This window comes from Cariama cristata, unplaced genomic scaffold (assembly GCF_000690535.1).
Source record: "Cariama cristata isolate BGI_N322 unplaced genomic scaffold, ASM69053v1 scaffold21572, whole genome shotgun sequence".
Classification (NCBI taxonomy): Eukaryota; Metazoa; Chordata; class Aves; order Cariamiformes; family Cariamidae; genus Cariama; species Cariama cristata.
The window spans coordinates 1-22,709 of record NW_009605818.1 but is presented as its reverse complement, the minus strand read 5'-3'; the positions used below and the strand labels follow the sequence as shown (position 1 = coordinate 22,709).

Genomic DNA, 22,709 nt, shown 5'->3' with positions numbered 1-22,709 from the left:
AGTTATAACTTTCCCTTCCCTCCCCCACTATCCCCTCTACGCAAAGGCCCACCTCCTCATTTGTGACTGTGGACGGTCAAGTAGCAAGTCTCGGTAAGTAAACATCTCTCATGCTTTTGAACCACAAAAGGAGACGCCGCCTCCCTTCCCACCCTCCATACTTAGGAAAAAACAAACCAAAACAAAACCCAAACCTCTTTTTACTCTCTTAAACGGGTATTTGCAAAATTGTGTCACAAAAACGCACAGTGAAAATGACTGATTAGTACCAATACAATTCACAGATAGAGCTGAGGTCATCACTTGTCATGTTTGGCATTGTTTTTCCTCATGGTGATCCTGGCTGGTTACTTTCAGCAGTGGCTCAGTTTTTGAAGTAAAAAACGATTAACTCTGTAGCAGAGTTTAGCCTCTGACCAGGGGCATCACACATCTGTGGCATTTTTTTAAAAATGAAGTTGGCAACTGCATGGACATTGAAAATGCAGATTACACTTACAGTGTCTAGACTTTCATATATGTGCTCAGTTACAATTAAGTGAAGCAAAAAGTGTATATATTATCCCTACTGCTATTCTGTTGCTACAGAGCCGCAAATGTGAAAAGCAATACCTTGAAATAAAGATTTCTTTGTTGCCCCTAGTCTACATAGCAGCACAGTTTAAGTAAACACTAAAACTGTGGTTGAGATGCTTTTTTCTATTTTTCCCCAAAGATGTAAACATCAGTCCCAGTGTCGTAAACTTTGCTGTATAGGATGAGACAGAAGATCTGAGGCGGGATGACTATCAGACACTAGTGACAGAAGCTTGCAGGCAGTTAGCAGGTTTCTGCAGTTTCTCAGCTTCACTTGTTGGTGGGTCAGCAGCGGCTCGGAAGTTGAACGTTGGGCCTGCCCCACCATGTGCAGGGCTCAGAGCAGGGTTCTGACGTCTGTTGCTTTCAACAATACTTGAAGTGTTGGATGCCAGGCTCTCACGAGTACTAGAATGGAAAAGAAATACATATACACACTCATATATGGCACGCCTATATATCTATCGACCAGACAGGAAAGGAGAATAGAGTGGTTTATAATAGGCTTCCTCTGTTTGTATGTAATGTCACATCGATGAACCATCTCATTTTGACGGTACGCATATGTTCCTCCAAAACGGGTTCCAGATGTATTCAGCAGTCATCATACTGTAACACAGGTATAGCACTAAACAGAGCTGAAGCTGTCACACAAACTGTAGGCTGAACCAGTATCAAGCATCTGGATTTTTCACCCAAAGAAATAGCTTCCATCTTGCACATGGAACATACTAATTTTCTTTCCTGACTGGTGCATTCTGACACAGAGTAACTTCATCAAATCAGCTCTGTGACTAGGCAGAGCTAAGAGAGCAATCATGTAACAGCTTCCTCTGTTGTCTCCTCTTCTACCTATGTTTTTGTACACAAAATATTCGCTAAAAACACTACTTTACATTAAACGCACAATGCTTCTAAACACAACACTTCAATTCTGCTCTGCAGCTGAAACAATCGCAACTTACAAGACACTGAGAAATCTTAACTGCCTGGTCTGTGATCATGCCCTGAACAATAACTAGTGCTGCTATTTCATTCATAAAATGGACAACATTCCTTTTTTTATCATTTATCCACGAGAGTGACAGGACACTTAGCACTTTTAAAGACTAAGCCTTTTAACCATACATCTAATTATGAATGCAAAGGAGCCTGTATTTTAGTCTACAGCTTTTAAAAAACTCAGCTAAGATATTCTAAGGCTAGTTTTACCACTACTACTCTTTTTGTTCTCTTTCCACTCTTAATGATTTTTGATCTCCCAATAATGTGTTCCTGTGCAGAGAGAGATTTGGTTTTCAAAGAGCCAGGGGTCCCTGGTTATGTATCCTTCACCAACACCCCTACTTCTTTGACAAAATGACATCACCACTTGCTATGGAGATGTTTAGAGAGTCCATTTAGAGGACTGAATGGGTTTGTTAAATAAGCACTAGAAACAGAGATACTAATGACAGAGTTTCACAGTCAGTTTAAAGTCAACCTAAATTTACCTGCTACTGAAAGGGGCAGCTCTTGCCTGCCTTGTGTGGACCTGACCCTGCCACAAGTTCCTGCTTCCCTGATGCTGAGCCTTGCAGCCAGCCAGATCAGGGACCGCTCTCAGTTAAATACTAGCCCTAAGGGAAAAAAAAAAAAAAGAAAAAAAAAAAAAAAAAGAGATTAGTGCTAGCATTAGGGGAAGAGTAGGAATGCACAGCTTTGGATGTGGCAGGGGACAAATGTGTCAGTGCATGGCATAAGGGAAGGAAGAAATGCCTTGTTTAGTTGTAGGGCAGATTTAAAGCATCTTAAACTGACTGAATCTGGAAAATCAACGATGCTTTTAGGAAAGCTCCCATAGATCTTTTAAACTGATCAAAATGGTACCAATCTTCTGCCAATCATTGCTTTACTGTCAGTAGTTCTAAACAGCTATGATGGGTGATGCACATAATAAGAAATCTCTGTGAGCTGCAATGATGCATGGTGCACTTGTGTCGCTCATTTTTTGATTCCTCTCCCTTTGCTTTTTAATGAAAATAGATGCAACCTTTGTTTTTCAGAGATCATTCAGTATTGTATCATTCTTTACGGGACCACTGATTCCAGATCCTCAAACATTTTCAATTCTGGTATTACGAACTGACCATTACAACATGTATACACAAAGACTGCAGTGAGAATTTTGCATGCAGAGTAATGCCAAAATTAGCTCTTTCTTTAGGTGACAAAAGAGCGCAGTATTATATAAGCTCTAAAAATAAAAGAATAAAATTAATATTGACAGCTAACATGTGCTATATACAACTTGCATAAAAGCAATGAACAAAATACTGTGAGGTTGTTTTTCCAATGGTGATGCGTTCACAGATTTTGCACACAAAATACTTTTGAAGTCAAATGACCATTACAAATCCCTTTAACTACATCCTGGTTTGTGGGTTTTTTTTTTAAATGCCCCTTTTTTCAATTTGTCACACTTTAAAAACAAACTTAAACTTTCACAGTGTGGAATTGGTAATTTTGATTCCCCAAGCAACATTGCACACTTCAGTTTAAATGAAAAGATACCACCACACCTCAAGAAGTCGAGAGCTACAACATCAGTGGAGGCTGGAAGAGTACACCTGAGGAACATCACCACATGCACGTCCTGTTCTTATGCTCTTCCCTAGGCACCTGCTAATGGACCCTGTCACATCTAGGTGAATCTTACCAGATGGATGCCGGATGGCTTTTTGTATTTCCTGGAAAAAGGGCTGTGGAGTACATCTTTTGTTATAAGGTAGGAAAGTAATAACAGCATGGTAATTATAGCCGAAGGGCTGAATTCACACTCAGCTCAATTTATTTTCATAGACTTTATATACTTATATCAACGAGTGACCAAAACTCAGCAAAATCATCCAGTTTAATCATCTTGATGCAAAGCTCATGAAAAAGTCTTTGAAATGTCCAGACTATATGCTAGTCTTACAAAAACAAATACACAAGAAAACCCTACAGAATGTTGCTTTTTTTTTTTTTTTTAAAGCTTACTTTTTGTGGCCTTGCCAAAAAATGACATTTGTTAATAAGTAATCAGCAAAATGAAAAAAAGGGATGTGTGGAACACAATCATTATTAAAAGCTGCTTATCTGTTTCCCTTTTGATCTAAACAAAGTGGTATAGCAACACTAAATCCAGTACGCTCACCATCTTCTGTTGTCTTGCTAGCGAAGTTCAAGATTAACATCAACAGAAAGATTAGCTTTTGTGTAAATAATTAGGGAAGGAAATGTCTGCCTTTGCGTTAACCAGAAACGCAAGCTTGATATTCAGCTAGCATACAGCTAGCAAAATAGTAGTCTAAGAACTGATTTTTATCCAGTCGACATCCTATCCTGGAGGTGAAATGCACTCTGTGGAGTGAGACATGCTCAGCAAGAAGCAAACACCACCATATACTCCCCCCCAAAAACTGACTGCAAGTATAGCACTTCAACGAAAAGAAGAGATTACATTTTAAAAAAGAACAGTGCAAATAGCCTCATACAACACTTGTATGCGAGAAAGATGCCAAGCATCTGCAGAACAATCAGTAACAGGAACAAATTCAAAACCTTCTTAAATTTCTTTTTTAAGCTGGACTCAGTGTAAGTGGTACAATTTACTCAAATTATTTTTCAAATTTTTTACTCAGAATTATACATATGTTAAAAGCCTGCTCTAGTTTGATAATCACTGCATGCTGCATCAGGCACAATAATTGCTGCCTTGTCATTAACACCAAGTGGGAGTAGCCATCAAATCCAAAGGAATTTATTCCAGAGTGATATAACTTTAACTGAAAATGAAATTTAGTCCTGTGTAGAAGCAGGAAATCCTTCACATGCTTTTCTGAGAGCCTTTGCTATAGATTTAAAAAAAATATGTAATTCTGAGGAATAAGAACACCTTTGGAAAAAAAACACCTTTTGTGGGGGGGGGGGGGGAAACTCAGAAAAAAACAACAAACCCCATTTTCTTTCACCTAATACAAATCCAGTCTTAGACGTTTTATTTTTAAACACAGGTAATAAATAATTTAAGCTTAAGTAAGACACTATAAGACAACTACTATTGTAAATAATTTCTGTGTTCTTAGAGTCATTGTTCCGAACTCTGATGGGTTGCTATCCAGGGCAAACAAAAACCAGTCAAGCTCCATTCCAACAGGGACCTAGGACTGTCAAAGGTCAGAGAGAGAAGGAAGAAGGCTCGAGTGAAGGATTCTTAACCTGGAAATGAGCTTGTGAAATCTCCAGGGCAGGGAACACACCAGCAACTCTCTCCTTCCTATGCCTGTAAAACTCCTAGCACACTGAGACAGACTTCCATGATATCTGAGATCCCTGGAATGGAAATGACTAACCAGCACCACCACATGCAAACATCTGGACTCTTTTCCCAAGTATCTTAGGCAAGGCACCTCTCTTTCTGCTGGTGCAGCGCTGGGTCACCTCTGAAGTTCAAATATCCCGAGAACTTTCAGCCTTGAGGGGGGAGCGGCTGTTCCAGTCTCACCAGTTTGGAATGGTGACAGATACACTTCCAAAATTTTTGAAGAAAACAAACAAAAAAGCCCAAATCCAAAACAATCATCACGTTTTGGTTTCTTTTGTCTGAGCCAAAGATTATGCTACCTAGTCATGTCTAGTCTTCCGATTAGTCTTGTTGATGGTATCTTAGAGGGAAAGGGAAGGGGGGCAGTATGCAGGAGCTCATCCCTTCTATTCTAAATGCAAACACAAGTTTAATACAGGACAAAAAAAAAGATACAGGGAGGTTTTCGGCAAATGGAAAATGAGCTATTACAGAGTCAATGCCGCAAATGGTCATTGGTTGCTTACGGTATGGTGGGAAACCCACACACCTGAATAGCAGATTCCAGAGCTGTAGGAAACACTGTCTGAAAATGTGTGAAATTGTTTAACACGGCCCTACATTCTGTCACCAATATCACACACACATAAAAATATAAATGGAACTTTCTAGTCTGTAAAGCTGCAATGAATGTGACAGTCCTACCGTGGAGAGTTGAACCCGCTGTCCACAGTAATGCTGCTGCTGTCCATGCTGTCCAGGCGGGCTGAGTGGGTGGCTCTCTGGTTGTTGCTATTTTCTGTTTCCTTCGGGGTGAGAAGAGTAAGATTCTTCTCAAACTTTCGCTGCAGATCCCTCTCCTTTTCTCTCTCTAGGAGCCACTGCATCGTACCAACATCATCCCTGTTCTTTTCTTCCTCAGCATTTTTGTTGGTTCCTTCCTCTGAGTCGTCGTCATCAGATACGTTGTAGTAGTCGAAGGAGGCCTCCTGGTTCCCAGTTGTCTCTTGCTGTCTCTGTGAAACGGGCATGACTTGTGTGACTGAGGTTACTATCACTTGTTCAAGTTTCTCACATCTGACTGGCAAGGTGTCAGAGGGGGTCTTTTGATGGGGCTTTAGCAGGGGTGTGCTAGACTTATGGTAACTATTCATTTTTCAGAGGTTTAAAGAGTGTATCCTTGCTAAATATTTCTTTCCTTTTATCAAGGCTGCTTGATTCAGCGCTATGGTGTTGAACCAGCCGTCCATTTGCAATCACCTCTGGAGTTTGGCCAGCAACAGCTGAACCACTGCTCGGGCCCTTTGGGGACTCCTCTTTGTGCACCCCAGGCTCCCTAGCAATATGCTGAGACTGCCTTTCTGTGGGAGTCATTTTTTTGAGCGCATCTGTCCCTGTCAGCGTATCATGGTCCTCTTTATTCTTTCCCAGTGGTGATGGAGCAGTAAGCACAGTCTCACTGGATGTGTTGCACTGAAAATAGTCATCAACTGCGGATTTTGTTGTGCTGGAGTTGAGCTCGCTATATGATGGCAAATTCTCTGTAGGCTTGCTTTGTTCCAATAGGCTACAAGAACTGGGGGTTTCTACGCTGCCACTAGCTATTTCAGGGATGCAAGTCTCTTTGTAGCTTGCAGATGAAATCAGAGCCCTTTGATGACTGAGCGACTGAGATGGCCTTAAGGTACTATCATCAATGTAAGTTTGGCTAGTTGTTTGGTCATCTGGGCTACAGCCTTCACCTATATCTTCAGGTGTGCCTAAAGCAGCTGAGCCCAGAGGCCCCTTGGAGTTATCCATGGATCTCGACCTTTCTTTAGCCTTACTGGACCGCTCATTCCTCGATCTTCTATCCTGTGTATGGCTGTGGCTCCGATGGACCTTGGAGTGGGAGCTTCCCCTGGAAGGCTCGGGGAAAGGCATTTCAGTTCTTCTTTTGGCCAGCTCACCGGATACGTCCCACTCTGGTGTCATGGGAAAGTGAGATTCAATCATGTTAGGATTGCTGTGCATTATAAAATTATCTCCCTTGTGTTCTATTATAAAACAGCCTTCCCGTGGGGATCGAGCCAAGGGATCATAGAACTCGTACTCCCTTTCAGCAGGTACATCCAAATGAGAACCATCTGATGGGTCTCCTTTGGACACCCGAGTCTTGCTGTGCGACCTCGATTTCCCATGAGACTTTCTGTGATTCCTGCTCTTTTTACTTCGTCCACTGTGGTGAGCTGAAGATCCTGCTTTGCTTCGTTGAGCTTTTTCTTCTTCAAGTTTCTTCATTAGTGCAGTGTGCCTCATGACATTTTCCACAGTCAAGTCTGGGTTAATGCGCCTGATAATCTCCATTTCTACCTCTCTAGGTATAGTGGTAGGGGTGTCCTCGTCCCTTAGCGGCCACTCCTCTGGAGGAAACTGGGCAGAGAAATTTGCCAACTGTTTTGTCTTGTCCTTCTTAAAACTTAATCGGAATAATTTGAGTCCAAATTTCTTAGACTGCTTTTCTACATCCTTAGGCTTTGTGAGCGTCTCCGCTTTATAAGAAAAATTGACAGTACTTTTACTTTTCTCAGTAGGTGGGACCTGACATAATGAAGGAGGACAGTAGGAGTCTTTACAGTCTTTTGCTGATTTCCTCTGTAGGGTAGATGCATGCATGCTGTGCATGTCTTCTCTGCAACAATGGCAGGAGTCGCAGTGGTTTTTGGGTAGTGTTCGGTCCCTGACGCATCCCGAGGTGGAGGGAGTTATAGTTCCTTGTTGCGGAGAGGTACATTGAGACCTGTCAGGTATCCTCTCATCCAAATGGTACCATTTACTGTTAGTTCTTATGAGAGATGGTGTTATAAAGTAAGTCTGTGGGGTTACAATGAAATAACCATCTGGAGTTGGGTATATTTTCCTCTCCCGTACAAGCATATTCAAGGTATGTCGAAGGATTTCTGGACTGGGTGTTGGAACTCCTACAAATGACAGTAAACACATATCAGGGAATGCATGAAACCGTGCAGGAGACTCTGTCTCCCCCCTCCCCAGCAAAAAGCTGCTTTTTCCAATGTGCAAGCTGGAATATGCTGAACAAACAATTCCAGTAAAGCACTTTGTTAGGCATTCTCTTGTCTGGTTGTTTTTCCACTTATCTCCTACACTTCAGACATATCAATTATTAATTGAACAGAAAGGAGGCCATTAATGGAGTGTTAAAAAAACCCAAACAAACAAAACCAAAAAACCCCCCAAAACCCAAAAAACACAGGAGAGAACTTCTATTCACTTCCATTGTGCAGGTGATCTTAAGCTACAAGATGGAATTACTGGAAATCAAAAGGTGTCAGGGGAAACATTTCACTGTTATTCTTCTTCCAACTAAATATTTATATCCCAGTTGCCCAGAACTATTTGTTATAATGTCTAGTCACCTATAAAACAGTGGTTATTTGTTACTTTGGATGCCTAAGTTGTTTTTCCACAGAAGAATACTACACAGAAAAGCATTCCCTCAAACCGCCCCTTTATCACAAACTTGATTGAACTGACCTGCTTTCCCATAAAACACGTTTCAACTACATCAGCTGCTCCAAAACAGATGCTCCTCGAATGATACAGTTCATCCTACCCCAACAGACTTTTCCACTATGCTGGAAGTTACAGATTTAGCTCCTAAAAATTTGCTTCTCAGAGTTCCCTGCCTTTCATGTGAGATATGAGGGACACTACCTAAGTGCGTATATCATGTACTGAGAGAGGGACAAGTATGACAACCCTGCATCAACACCACATTAGCCACATGGTAGACTTGGCATTATAAGCCTGGTCCTTCCCACTACCAGTACTCTTGCTGGGTTTGGTGGTGCAGGACCAAGCCTTCAATACTTTACTGGATAAAAACAAAGTTAGCATACTGTGCATAGGAATAAGTCTCATCTAGAGCTAAGGAAACAAGAGATTTAGTTCACAAGCTATTTTTTTTTAAAAAAAAAATCCATTTATGCTGAATAAGAAATAAAAATCCTTCCAACATTTTCAGTGGAAAAGAGCTATCTTCAATCAGTACATTCTGTTGAACTAAAATGCATTTTAATTTTAACTTAATGCTGGGTACCGGCCTGGTTTACATTTTTAGAACTACAGAAATTTTTTTTTCAAAAGTCTGGATGGTCTATTTTAAACAAAATAAGTTAATATTATTTACTCTGGGTCTTTTTTCTTTTCAACAAAACTAATTTAGAAAAACAAAATAGAATCAGAGAGTAAGTTAGATTGGAAGGGACTTGGTCAACACTCCTACTCATAGACAGGCCAACTTAGACCAGGTTGGTCAGGACCTTGTCAAGTCAAACTCTGACTATCTTCAAGAACCGAAATTCCATGGAATCACGTTTCAACAAAGTATATGCTTTTTACAAAAATACTTAATGGAAAAATCTCAACCAGGCGTACCTGCCACAAACACAGTACCTTCAGTGGCGCCTAAGTGTCTGGTTACCGACTCTTCTCTCACATGTCAAAGGCTGGAGCTTGCAAGCTCACTGATCTCCTTGTGTTAGCAAACATGAGGATGATAGCAAGGGCTCTGGCCTTATGACCGACACCCCGTCAAAAGATTAGCAACAAGAAAGAGAGAAGTTGTAGCAATTCCTTAACTCACCCTCTTCCCTGCTACTGGGTTGCAGGCAACATAGTAAGTATTCTTATGTCTGGCTTTGAATGTTGTTTGAATTTAGAGACATGATCATACTGCTCACATCCAGTAATATCTGTAACTAAAAATCTTACAACGGAAACAGCAAAGAGTTAGGAATAACATGGACACATGAGAGAAAGCAGTTACAACAGAGAAGGTGCCAAGGAGAAGTACATGGAGGCAGTAAATATATTTCATGCACAGTCCACAGAGCTGAAAGATTGGGGCTGATCCAGACACAGGAAGTAAAAGAGGTAAAGAAAGGATTTAATTTGAGAGAATGAATGAGACTGAAAATTGGAAAGAATACGCAAATGAAATGGAGAATCAGGAACATGCATTTTATCCCCTTTTCATGTAAGTGTCCACAATTTATGTGATAATCCTAGAGAGAGTAACAAAGACCCCCAGAATTGCTGGATGAGCAAATATGCCAGAAATAGCAACAGATGGGAAAAGCTGAAATCCAGAGAGCTGGGGGGGAAAAAAGGACTACCCCTCCCTAGCCGAGTCCTGAATCTCTCTGGACTGAAGTAAACAATATGCTGACCTTCCTCTGGATTGTAAGGCAGTGGCAACTGGAGAGCAGGCTGCCCTTCACATGAGGTTTCAGTAAAGGAACACGAAAAGTGATTTCAATTCCCCTAACAACCAGCGGTCATCTTCTAACCTCTTCTTTCCTGTGGTGGAGCTGCTATGTCTGCTTGGGTAACACCAACCCTTTTATATTATGCCTTGCATCACCGCAAGAAGTGGATGACCCCAAACTCCAGCTCCTGTGCTTCTCCATCCTGTGCTGAAAATGCACGGCAGGGTCCAATCCCAGTCCAACTGAAATGCGCTTGCTGTGCAGCAGCCAATCTCTCTTCCTGCCTCTACATAAACAACGTGGCTGATCCATTGCATTTTCCAGGAGCTTACACGTAAATACCTCAACACATACCTACCTTTGTCTGCGAAAACTTGGTTCTTCATCCTTATTTTACTTAAAGTCTTTTCTTAACATACTGTTTCAAAAAACATCAGAACAAAAATAAAAGAGAGGGAAACACTCTCCTGGGAGTTTACAGAAAAGTTAGGGAAGGAGATTGATATGGATCTTCTGATGTTTTACATTAACTTAGTCAAAAAAGCACCGCAAATACATGGTAATATTTATTTTTCATTCAGTAAACCATAATGACTACAACGTGTTGGGTAAACGAGTCTCAAAACACTGGATGCACAGTAGCTACATTAATTGACTAAGTCCTCTGAATAGAGAATGTGCAGATAAACACCAAGAAAAAAAAACACATTAGTGTGCCTGGGCAGTCAATGATGCTGTAAACTTAATCATGTCAGCCTTCTCTCTGGAGTTGGAGACTACCACTTTTATCACTCCCAGCATACAGTACATCCCTGCAGTTCACTAAGCCAGCAGTGACGATGGCAGATGCAGATCTTTGGAGCTCGGCATTGCCAGCTAATGCTAGCTATAGGTTTTGTTCAGATCTCTTTCAGGTAGGTACTTACAGAAGCAGAAACAGATCCAAACTCCAATTAGGCTTTCCTGCATGGTGGACAGGAGCAATGACACTACTGTGGCTCCCATTGTTACCATTTTAAATACATATTTCCCAGCTTTCTCAAGACTTTTCTCTTTACAGCAACCTGCCCCACACTGTGTCTATAACCTACCCCACTGCATTCAGAAGTCTTCTTATGGTGTCCCTTCCTCGATTAAATAGGAACAAGAGGAAAAAAACTAGTAGTTTAGAGACTCTAGCATATAAAACATTGTATGACAGCAGTGGTGTTATTTAAGATTATGTAGTGGTTTAATAATTCAAAAGCAGAAACTGTCTGGACACTGAATCATCAGACATGTACATTTTCTGCATCTCAAGAGAGTCTACTATGCCATCCACCAAGCTTCCAGACAGAAGATTATGTCTTGTTTGCTGCTCACAAAGAACACTGACCTAGAGTGAACTCAGTTAATGTAAGACACTTAAAATAAGTGCTGCATATACATTTCACATATTTAAAGAGTGAACAGATATGAAGGTGAACATCAGAGGAATTTGCCAGCTTTCAGAAAACTGTTTGCTTCAAAAGGAACCTAGTCCAGTACACACGTATTTGCTACACTGAAATTTTGAACACCTTAAAATTATTTTTAAGTGGATGAAATTGAAAAAAACAAACAAACAAAAAAACCCCACCAAAGCCAAAAACCCCACACCCTTACTAAAGGCAACACAGCCTAAGACCTGATATTTTCTCCAGCCAGGTTCATACAGGTAAGAGGGTCTGGCTGCCAAACACAGGGACAGAGGTTACATTCTTAGCTCCTTATACTGGATTTCAAAGATTTACATTTAATGTACAGGATTTAAACCATGGTCAATAAATTATAAAGCAGGGCTGTACAAACATCTCATTGTTTAATTCTAAGTTAGAATAACAGGAGCACGTGCAGCAGGAGCCCTCTCGCTTTTTTAAAAACCTGACAAATAACAAAAGCCACAAATAAGATGTGCATTATCATTACAAACTTTTTCAATAAAATAAATTCATGAAAAATACATCTGAAGTAGTATTTAAATGGTGTTAAATCTGCTAAAATGATTTTCTCCTGAGCTGATGTTAAGGCTTAACAAGGGATAAAAGAAATACTCTGATTGGCTCATGAAATACTAGTTAAGGATGTGGAGTGGTTGCTATGTGATGTTATAAATAATTAGCATACCTTATTTCAGATAGAGCCATGGCCCAGATTTATGCCTGCACAATGGCTCAGCAAACTAGAGGGCTAGACTGCAAGTGTAAGATCCTGCACTGAGGAAAGAGGTTTATTATTCTTAGGCAGTTTGAGAATAGCATCTGGGGTCTTACGAAATTCATACATGCCATGAAATGCAGTGAAGCATCTGTTCATTAAAACAGAAACTACACAGGCAGACAAGTGCTGCTACAGGGTGAGATACAGAGAGGTTATGTGACAGTGACAGAAACATCTACAATGGTAACGCTCTCCTCTCTCTCAGAGCATCAGCACCTAATTAGGAAAAATAAACTATCAGAACATGGGACAACATCAGATATTTTAAAATAGCCACAGTGAATAGAAGGGCTCAGAAAGCCACAGCTGATTGATGACAGACTTTGGGAAGACAAGCGAAAAATATCACTTGGCACAAGAGGAGGTTCTGTTTATTGGAAAGGATAAAATTTTTGGATAACCCTCATACACTGTGAGAACATGCATGTTTGCTATGTTAAACATGTCATGGCTGGGAGAAAATCGCATTTCTCTAGAGAGGGGAAAAAGGAGTAGACAACAAAGGGTGGATTCCCCCCCCCCCCAATAATTTTCTTTACATTTTGGGAAGCAAGGTAGAAAAAACAAGGCTCTCCTTTTTTTAATCTCAGACCTCAGAAATGCACATGTTCATGGCTAGTGGAAAAAAAAAAAGCAGCAAGAGACTATGTGCTAACTTGCTTCACGCTTCTTCTGAGCAGAGTCTACAAAATAACGCAGCCTGTTGAATTATTTTTGATGTACTTTTCTGTCTAGCAAGAATAGCACAACACACCAAGTCAACCGATAATCATGCTCCCAGGAAACCCAAGGGATGCCACCAATAAATTATCATTTCCACCATGCAATAATGTTTATAGAAAAATATTGATAGAATCATTGGAAAAATACTTGCAATCTATGGAACTCTTCTAGTACATAGCTATATAGAAAACATGACTTGGAAAAAAAAAATCATCAAAATGAATTAAATTTGAATTATAATCATGAACTTTGTCTTCTTTGCATTCTATCCCTTACAACTTTTACCACTATTTTTCAAAACCAGCCAAGCATACTAAACCCCCCCAACAAACAAAATCACAAATAGAGACAAAGTCAGTATTTACAAAACATACTTGCAGTAATTTTTTCCAAAGTGCAACTATTAAATGTCAGACAGAATTGTTTATTCCAAACACAGCTTTCAATCCAGAATTATATTTTAAAATCTCAGAATTTAGTACCACTTATAGCAAAAGCCATGTAACCTTCAAGTCTTTAAGTAACTCTTGCTCTGAAATGTAAGCAAAAAAATTCAAGACATCAAAACATGGCTATGGTTAGGCTGCCTAGATGGGGCAGATGTATCAGTAGCCTTCCTACTGAAGCATTTTTATTTAGCTGCTTTTACAGCTGTAAAAGAGGTACAATAGACAAGTTTCTCAACTAGTTTAGAGAATTGTAAACTCAGGCACAGAATAGTTAAATGTCCTGCCCAGGATCATATAAAGCACAAGTGAAAAAGTTGTGCTCTCTTGAGCAGTAAACCTCTGCCCAATGCTTTTGCACCACATTTTTAGATGTCTCTACAAGATGTATTTTGCATGATTCCCCAACTCCAGATACAGACGGCCATTAGGGAAGCGGTATATTCAGGAGTACATTCTTAGTACAGGTTTCCTTTTTTTTGATGTTACAGTATCTTTAATCCAAGACATTTTCATTTTACCACTTAATAAATATTATCAAATGCTAACAAGAATATCTTCTGAACAGTACACTAGCATTTATGAACACAGCAAGCGTATCTATGGGTCTCCAAGCCCTTTAGTCATGGAGAAAGTTGTCAGGTTTAAAAAAAAAAATAAAAAATTCTAAAGATTTTTCAAGCAAGGGCAGTACAGAAGCAAAAGCCAGAACTGGTTCAAGGTGGCTCTGAAAACGCCTGGAAACCAGGCTGACAACATCCTTTCCATTTCAATATAACCTCTCCCTGAAACATTATCATCATTGGACTCATTACTTGCATCAGGCCACACCAGTTTTGAGAGCCTGTCCTAGGTCGAGGAAGACATGCAGTATGTGGGAAGCCTGCTCTTTAAGAGAGAATGCTTTTCACAGGGACCTCCATGAGGTTATCTCTATGGAGACTGGACAATGACACTTGAACTGATTGAATGATGTCAACAGAGCTCTCACTAGTTAGCTTACAAATGGCTTGAAAGTCACAAGTTGGAATAACTCTGGCTGTGACACATGCTTTGCTCTCTGTAACTACCAAAGAAGTCCTAAAATCTTTTGACTATGATGATAAAGAAAGTTATTTTGCGAGAAAAATCACAAACAAACAAAATTACAAACTTATTCTGATACCAGTCTGAAAAAACAAACAAGCCAATACAGTTTGCCCTTTAGTATCTCAAGTAATTTTAAATATTTACATAAAGTCAGGAATAAACCCTGCAAAATGCAACTCACATGAATGGCCCTGTCAAAGAGAACTCAATTCTCTGTATGTTTAAGAATAAAGAAAATGTTTTAAGATTAGAAACCTAAAGCCTCCTTTTACTCTTGGGTAGCATCTCAGGATTAATCAATATTCCCATCCAGAAGAATGAAGAAACACAGACTACCAAACACTGAAACTCCCTCTTTTAAGGAAGCCAAAAAGACAAGTAACCTTTTGGGTAGGGATTGGGGATTGTTTAGCTGCCCTTTTACAGACATGCGCCCATCTGAACAACGATGTATTAACGTCCAGTTACCTGGGAAGCAGGTTGTTAGGTGCTCCATTAGTGCTTCTTGTGTGACTTGTTTTCGGGCAGAGTTCATTGCTGAGATGGCCAGGCAAAGGATTTCCCCAAGTGGAATAAACTGTGACTGACTGATGGGAGACATGCTGATGGGTGATACATCACCTGTGAAAAGACAACAAACACGCAATGAAGCATTTCGTTTAAAAATCTGCTCATAGAACAAGGATGTAGAGATACAACCAGAGAAGATGCGCAAAGATCCGTAGTCTTTGTACTGAGCTGGGGATAAAACTCTTACAAGGGAGAACCATCCAACAGCTTATTTCAAAACTTAGACACAGTAAACTTTGAAAAATGAGAGGTATACACTATGCAGACACAGTTTATCATGGGTACAATAGACAGATTTAGAAAAATGCCAGCAAATTAGCACTTATGGTTGCAAAACCTGGTGCTTGAATATCCTCCTAAGTAACCGCACAAACAAAATAGCTGCATGTATTTCTCTGGGCATAAAAGGGGAGATTTCACTTCCCTTTCAAAGGCTAGTGGTATGGATCACCCATCATTGCCACTTGATAGAATATTTTTTTCTTAACAGTAACAAAGATCAGAAAAAAATGTTGCGAAGTTACTGAATAACATTTTCACTCAGCTGAACACTCTTTAGAGGCCAAAAGCATGAAACACCTTGATACCCTGAATAAATCTCTCCTGGATCCTGAATAAATCTCTCCTGGATCTACGCATTAAATGTCTTTGTACGGACTATGTATTTTTCAGGAGAGAAGTTTTAAGGGTTCCAGGATGGCCTGAAAATTAACTTTGTTGTAACTTTTCTCATGTTGTCTTGAAAAAGAATTCATTAACCCATACTTTAAAAAAATCATTGAAAGATCTTAAAAATTAAAGTTACAGGAGAAATTACAATTCGATAATACTAGCAGGACTACCCAAATACACATATCCATGCACATTTTAACTACTTTACATAAATACAGAAATGCTTTTAGATTCTGCTCTGTACCTCCTCTTGAAATGGTAACAGTTCCCCAATGATGTCAAATAGAGGGAAGCAGCAGGCAAAAAGATTTCCTTTGCCAGTGGAAAAGGAATAATAAAGAGGAACAGACAGAACAAGGGGTGCTTGACTACGAATCCTTTTCTGGCCACAGGTCAGTCAATAGCCAGGGATTAAGTTGCACCTAAAAGGCTTTGAAATGTCAGGAAAATCACCCTATTTCTGCTTTCACGGAGCAATACCTTGTGATCAAATCAGGAATCAAATTACTGGAAATTAATTAAAATTCAAACTTTCCTCCACAATTTAGAGTATCTAATATTTGCTCTATTAATTCTATATTCCTATTATGTCTACTAAACAGGAACAGCAGTTTCCAAAACTGATTATCAAAACGCATTTAATAGTGCATTATACTCAGCACTTTGGGGAAAAAAAAAAAGAATGGTGGGAGTAGCAAATTGCATAACTGCTTCAGTGAGACTTATGAGCAACATTTTTCAACACATCAGCTGTACAATCTGTTGTACAACAGTGATACACATTACCCAAGACACAACAATGATTTAAAATACACATTTGTGTTATGCTCTCTCTTGATTGCTTTTGCTAAATCAGGCCTGACCAGATCAATGCTGCAATCCCAACACAGCAGCATCCCTCCAGCTTGAACACAGTGCACCCCAAGACGCTCCTCATTCTTATCTGACCACAGAATGATGGCCTATCCTTGTTTTGGCTGGGATAGAAATAATTTTCTTCCTAGTAGCTGGTACAGTGCTGTGGTTTTTGGATTCAGTACGAGAATAATGTTGATATCACACTGATGTTGTAGTTGTTGCTAAGTAGTGCTTACCCTAAGTCAAGGACTTTTCAGTTTCCCATGCTCTGCCAGCGAGGAGGTGCACCAGAAGCCGGGAGGGAGCACAGCCAGGACAGCTGACCCCAACTGGCCAAAGGGATATTCCGTACCATAGAACGCTGTGCTCAGTATAGAAACTGGGGGCAGTTGGCTGGGAGGCACCGATTGCTGCTCAAGGATGGGCTGGGCATTGGTCAGCAGGTGGTGCGCAATTGTGTTGTGCGTCACTTGTCTTTTCCTGGGGTTTCCTCCTTTGTCTTTGTTATCTCCCTTTTCATTACTACTACTACTACTGTTATTATTATATTTTACTTTATTTCAATTATTAAACTGTTCTTATCTCAACCCATGGGTCTTACCTTCTTCCGATTCTCTTCCTCATCCCACTGGAGGGGGGAGGAGTGAGAGAGTGGCTGGGTAGTACTTAGCTGTTGGCTGGGGTTAAACCACGACAGTCCTTTTTGGCTCCCAACGTGGGGCACAAAGGGTTGAGGTAATAACAGATCTGACCAGAGTGTGTTAAAACAAATTTGTTAAACCACGACATGACCTTAAAATATAACCTTTTCTGGACATTTTTTATTCATATACACCTGAAAAGTTCCTGCCACATGCTTTACAGACAATGGCAATCAAGAAGATCGTAGGCAGCTTACAGGGAAACATGAGAGAGATGCTTTCACATGACTTGGGAGCAAATCCATTCGTCCACTCATCATTTGCAAATGGATAAAGAACATCACAGTCATTATATTATTATTTGCTAATAATTATACCTGCTGTCAGCTTAAACTCATAGATAAAGCTTTGTATTCAGCCAGACACACAAGTTTACCAACTTTGATCAACAGTCACCATGCATTTTGTGCAGGGGATCAGTTTCTTTAATGATTAGTTTCATGTCTAAAAAGCATCAGAATTATGATAAGAATTATGCAGATTTCGTTAAGCAATTTAAGAAATTACGGTCTGTCACACAGAGATTACCTGTGTCATGGGTATCCTTGTGAGCACTACTAAATTCAGTTCAGCACAACATCAAACAGATTGACATATATTGCCCTCATTTGAGCTTTAACCTTCCCAGGTTCACTGAGCACTGAAATGGGCGTCCTGTGTAGCTTTAAGGGCATCCTGGTGAAGGGCAGTAACTTCCCAAACTGTTTTATCTGGATCATCAAAGATCTGGCAATTTCTTAAGCCAAAGAACTGTGACAAGAGTATTCTCGTGCCTACTACCAGCCACGCACTCACACTGCCACCTTTGCAGGCGCCAGGATGGGAGAGCAGAAGGCAGACCTCTTTCTTTCCCTTGCACCTGGAATAATCCACTCACAGCTAACCAGAATGATTTAGGATGTAAGGAATGGGTCTTAATACCATAATCAGCTTCCTGAAGTGGGAAAGGGACTCGAGGAGGGTTATACATGAAGCCTAGCAAGCGCTGCTAATTTATGTTGGTTGGCTCTGCAGCCACTCAGCTGCCCCTAGAGGGATGCTTGGACGAGAACTCAACCCAGTTACTCCACTCACCCCAGGGACCAGCCCATCCCTCTCCCCTGACTGCCAAGAGCCTGCAGAGATCCATCTCTGGGACCACTTCCAGTCAGGACTTGTTAAAACTAGCTAAGTACAAGTTAAGAAATAATAAAGTTTACCTGGATTTTAATAACCTTGCACTTTGCATAATCTTTCCTCTCAAAGCAGGCCTCCAGCATAGAATCACTTTTCTAGATTAGTGTGCAGAAAGCATTCAGTCTGCACATTTGACCCCTGCCAGTTGGGCTCTTGTCAAGAGAAACAAGCCAAGAGTTTCCACCGTAATAGTAACTATGCCTCACAGAACTCATGGATATAAAATATTCAGTATCAGTTCCTTAACATTAAGACAATCTCCAGCAAAGCATGCTATAGTTAGTATGCCAGGGTAACATACATCCTGCTTGCAAATATTTGGGAGCTTAACAACCATTTAATTAACTATAAAGACAACTATAATCGTCCATAACATCACAATTTAAATGGCTTAAAATGCAACAGAAATGGCCAACAAATACTGGTTTCTGTGAGAGCCTTTCTTTCTGTTTTGTAAGGGACTATCATCAGTTACGCCTTATTCTTTCCCACTGAGTGCTTTTCAACCTTCCTCTTTATGACAAGGGAACTCCTGTGCCAGAATTACCTCCATAGCTTGTTGTCCATAACTGTCTGCTGGAGATAATTACTGGCTCTTGGTTTAAAAAGGTTAGCCCACATCCGTAAAACTTTCAGCAGACCTAGTGATAGAAAGCCCAAACCCCCTCACTCATGGAGGTTCTAATTTGCCAAGTTTTATCTTAACTGTCCCCTGGTTCTGGGAAATTACAAGCACTCTGTGGTTATAGTTAAGTGAACAAACTTCTTTGATCACAATAACAGAAAATATCTTATGTCTACAATTTAATATAATATATTAACATCAATTACACACATAAATACTGTTCAGCCTGTTGAACAGAAGTTTTACTACAACTTCTTCAGGAAAGACCTGCTAAAAAAAAAAAAATCAAATATGCTTTTCCTAATTTTTTTTTAAGACCACATCACTGACATAAAATATCTAGCATATGGCTCCTGTTAGCTCTGACTGATGCTTGTCTCAAGCAGCTTTCTTCTGAAATCAAATTACTATCCTTGACTTTCATATGTTTATGTTCCCAATTAAACGAAAACTGGAGCTCAGTAGTTTTCACCAGCTGACAGCATGTTCTGTTTAAATACAATATAAATACAGATATATCTATAGTTTTAGCTCTGTTTCTGCAGTCTTTCCAAACTTCTCTCTAAAGATTTTTTTTTAAAAAAAGTTTTCTAGATTTCTTGTTTTAAGTGGCACTTAATTTTCAAAAATGTCTAAGCACAGAACAAAAAATGAATGGGATTTGTCCTCATTTATGCCTTGGGGATTTGTAGTGCTACGCTGTGGGAAAAAAATAATTATTGTTACTTAGAACAAAAGATTATGTAGCACATAAAATAAACACTTAGCTCTTACATAGCACATTTTTTCAGTGGATTCCAAAGCATTCCAAAAAACTGGGTAATCATAACTATCCTTAACACACAGATGAGAAAGTGATGGTCTGTAACAGAGCTGGGAACAAAAATTCACACATCCTGAACCCATACCAACCAGAACCTTTCCTGTGCCAGTTTATCTAGTGTCTCTGTTCTCTGAAAGTCTGGGTACCACCATCTTGGGAGAAAATGAGGTAGACTGCATTCTGCACCATGTATCAGCAATTAAACTATCAACTACATACTGATGACAGAATTTTTATTAGTGATTCTGCTGCTGGAAAGAAGTGACCTGGAAGTCAAACTCCCTGTCTCATGAAGTTTGCATGAAGACTGTTTGAAAAAATCACCTCTTGACTTATAAATGGAACCAATTCAGTACAGCCATTGTGAAGGAAAATTAAGAAAATTACAGTGCAAAGCCATACTGTTTTAGTACTTATACACACTATTTCCCTGAAATGGGGAAGAGACTCTCTGATTACACTCTGCATCCTGTAAAATACAGGAAGCCAAAGCCCAGTTTCTCTTATCCATCCAGCCTCTCAAAACCTTTTTAACCTTTTGTTTCTTACGAATCAAGACCAACTTTAAACATGATTTTTAGCCTGATTTCCCCAGGAAATTAGGCTTGCACAATCACAGTCTGTGTGTGTACATGAGCCAGAGAGGTCGAGCCTCACTAGACAACAGAGATTCTAAAACAAGTGTTTGCTATGCATGCTCCATCTGTACAGAGCTTCAGGCATAGCCACCTCCCACCAGACAGGAGAGAATCCAGACAAAAAACACTTGTCAAGGGAAATCTGACTTCACTATTTTTGCTGCTTCCAGAACTACATTATTAATGAGAAAACATCAAAATAGAGTACAGTAACTTCATGGCACCTCATGATTATAGTGGTGGTTGCAACAGAAATCCCCTACAAGCCCCTGTTCTGGTCAACATTTACCTATGATTTCACTCTGGGAAGAACTACAGAAAGGTCCTTTTCAAACAAAAAGTAGCTAACAAAACCAGAACTACTGGTAATGGGCAAAAGAGGGCTCTTCAGTCTAGAATATTATCACTTTTTTTCCCCAAGAATACCGTAAGTGACAAGCCTCTTCTAGAAAAAACACATTTTCACATTTAACTAAAGAAGGGACAGATGCTGAAGAAGTTACACAAGTCTGGTCTGGGTTGCACATTATCCCTTTTTCCCCCAAAACCCAACCTGACTGAATCACTCTATAGAATACTTACATGGATGCAGCAAACAAAATCTTTCTTATGCAAATGCACAACAATGATATGTAATTGCCATTTTAAGCCAGATGACGATTCCCTCTGATTGAACAACAGGAAGGAACAGGAAGAATATGCAGATTTCTGTGGTATTAACTGGATTACTCTGAAATACCTTGGATCTGCACTAGTACACTAACACAGAAAAGAACACATTTTACTGGCAAAATCTGAAATAAAGAAAATTAGAAGATGTGTTGCTTGTGCTGACATAGCTAAACCCTCCTTTTAAACTACATTTCCTGAAGTATTTTATGAACAAAGCTGCAGGTTGTGTTTACTAGACAGTTACACATATTAGAGGACTGATAACAATAAGAAAAAATACATTAAAGATTTGTCCATTTATTCCTGTTTAAGGGCAGCTTAAACAAAGGCTCGACAAATGCAGTAACACACATTCGCTAACCAGCAAGCTCCTTCTGCACCTCTGAAACGCATGCACACCAAAACACATCTTCCCTTGCAGACAAAAATCATAAATGCTCCAAGAATGGGACCTGGCAATGTGACCACTCCAATTCTAACCAGCCTGAAGAAAACACAGTAACCTTAATAATGACCAACCATATGACAAACACTTGCCTCTGAACGAAGTTCTAGTCCCTTGCCAGTTATTAGCTCCAACTACATAAACTGATCTTTTTAATTGTTCAGACCCATCTAAAATCACGATCACCAGGTTCACCAAGTGGCACTAACTTTCAGAAAGAGGTGTTAAATTGCCCACAGTCAGCAGACTTGTCTTACATGCATTCATCCTATGTACTTCCTGTGATTTAAATTTCCTTTTCTTTGTTTGTGTCCTGTGGCCAGCTGCCTCCTGATCCAAAGTGATATCCCAGCACATGTTACAAGTATAATCATAAAGTTTCTGCTGGAGCATGGAACTTTCCCAAAGGATTCAGTTGAGGAGATTTTGGTGGCATTGCTTATCCTGCAAAGGAGGAGGGTGGGACTGTGGTTTTTTTAATATATTGTGTGCTTTAGAATGTGTTTCCTCAAACAATGTTTTTCAAATACATCTTTTAATAAATGTCCATGTCTCTATTCCTGGCACACAATATGTTAAAAAAGGGGGACTTACCTGAATCCCTATGGACTGGTTCCATGCTCCAGTACAGTATCCACAGTAGCTGTGATGTAACAACAATGTGCATATTGGGGCTTTATATCACTGTGCGAGCAGCTGAATGCAGCACAGGTCAGTGCCACAGGACCTGAAAGAAGAAAAACAAAGGATGCTTTTAGGCAGTAATAGGCTGAACACCCACCTCTCCAAGCAGGAAACAGGGGCTTCCAGGAAATAAAAAAATAATTTTTTAAAAATTTTATTTTATTTTATTTTTATTT

At 39.8% G+C, this 22,709-nt stretch overlaps 1 protein-coding gene across 1 annotated transcript; it reads right to left on the bottom strand.

Annotated features, from left to right (window-relative positions):
* Nucleotides 1-703: 703 nt before the first annotated feature.
* Nucleotides 704-22,576, bottom strand: LOC104158478 (storkhead-box protein 2-like). Its single transcript, XM_009696143.1, is given in 5 exon segments — nt 704-984; nt 5,609-6,055; nt 6,057-7,863; nt 15,138-15,290; nt 22,444-22,576. Coding segments are annotated over 5 exon segments (2,676 nt in total). The 5' UTR covers nt 22,517-22,576; the 3' UTR covers nt 704-788.
* Between the last annotated feature and the right edge of the window lie 133 nt (nt 22,577-22,709).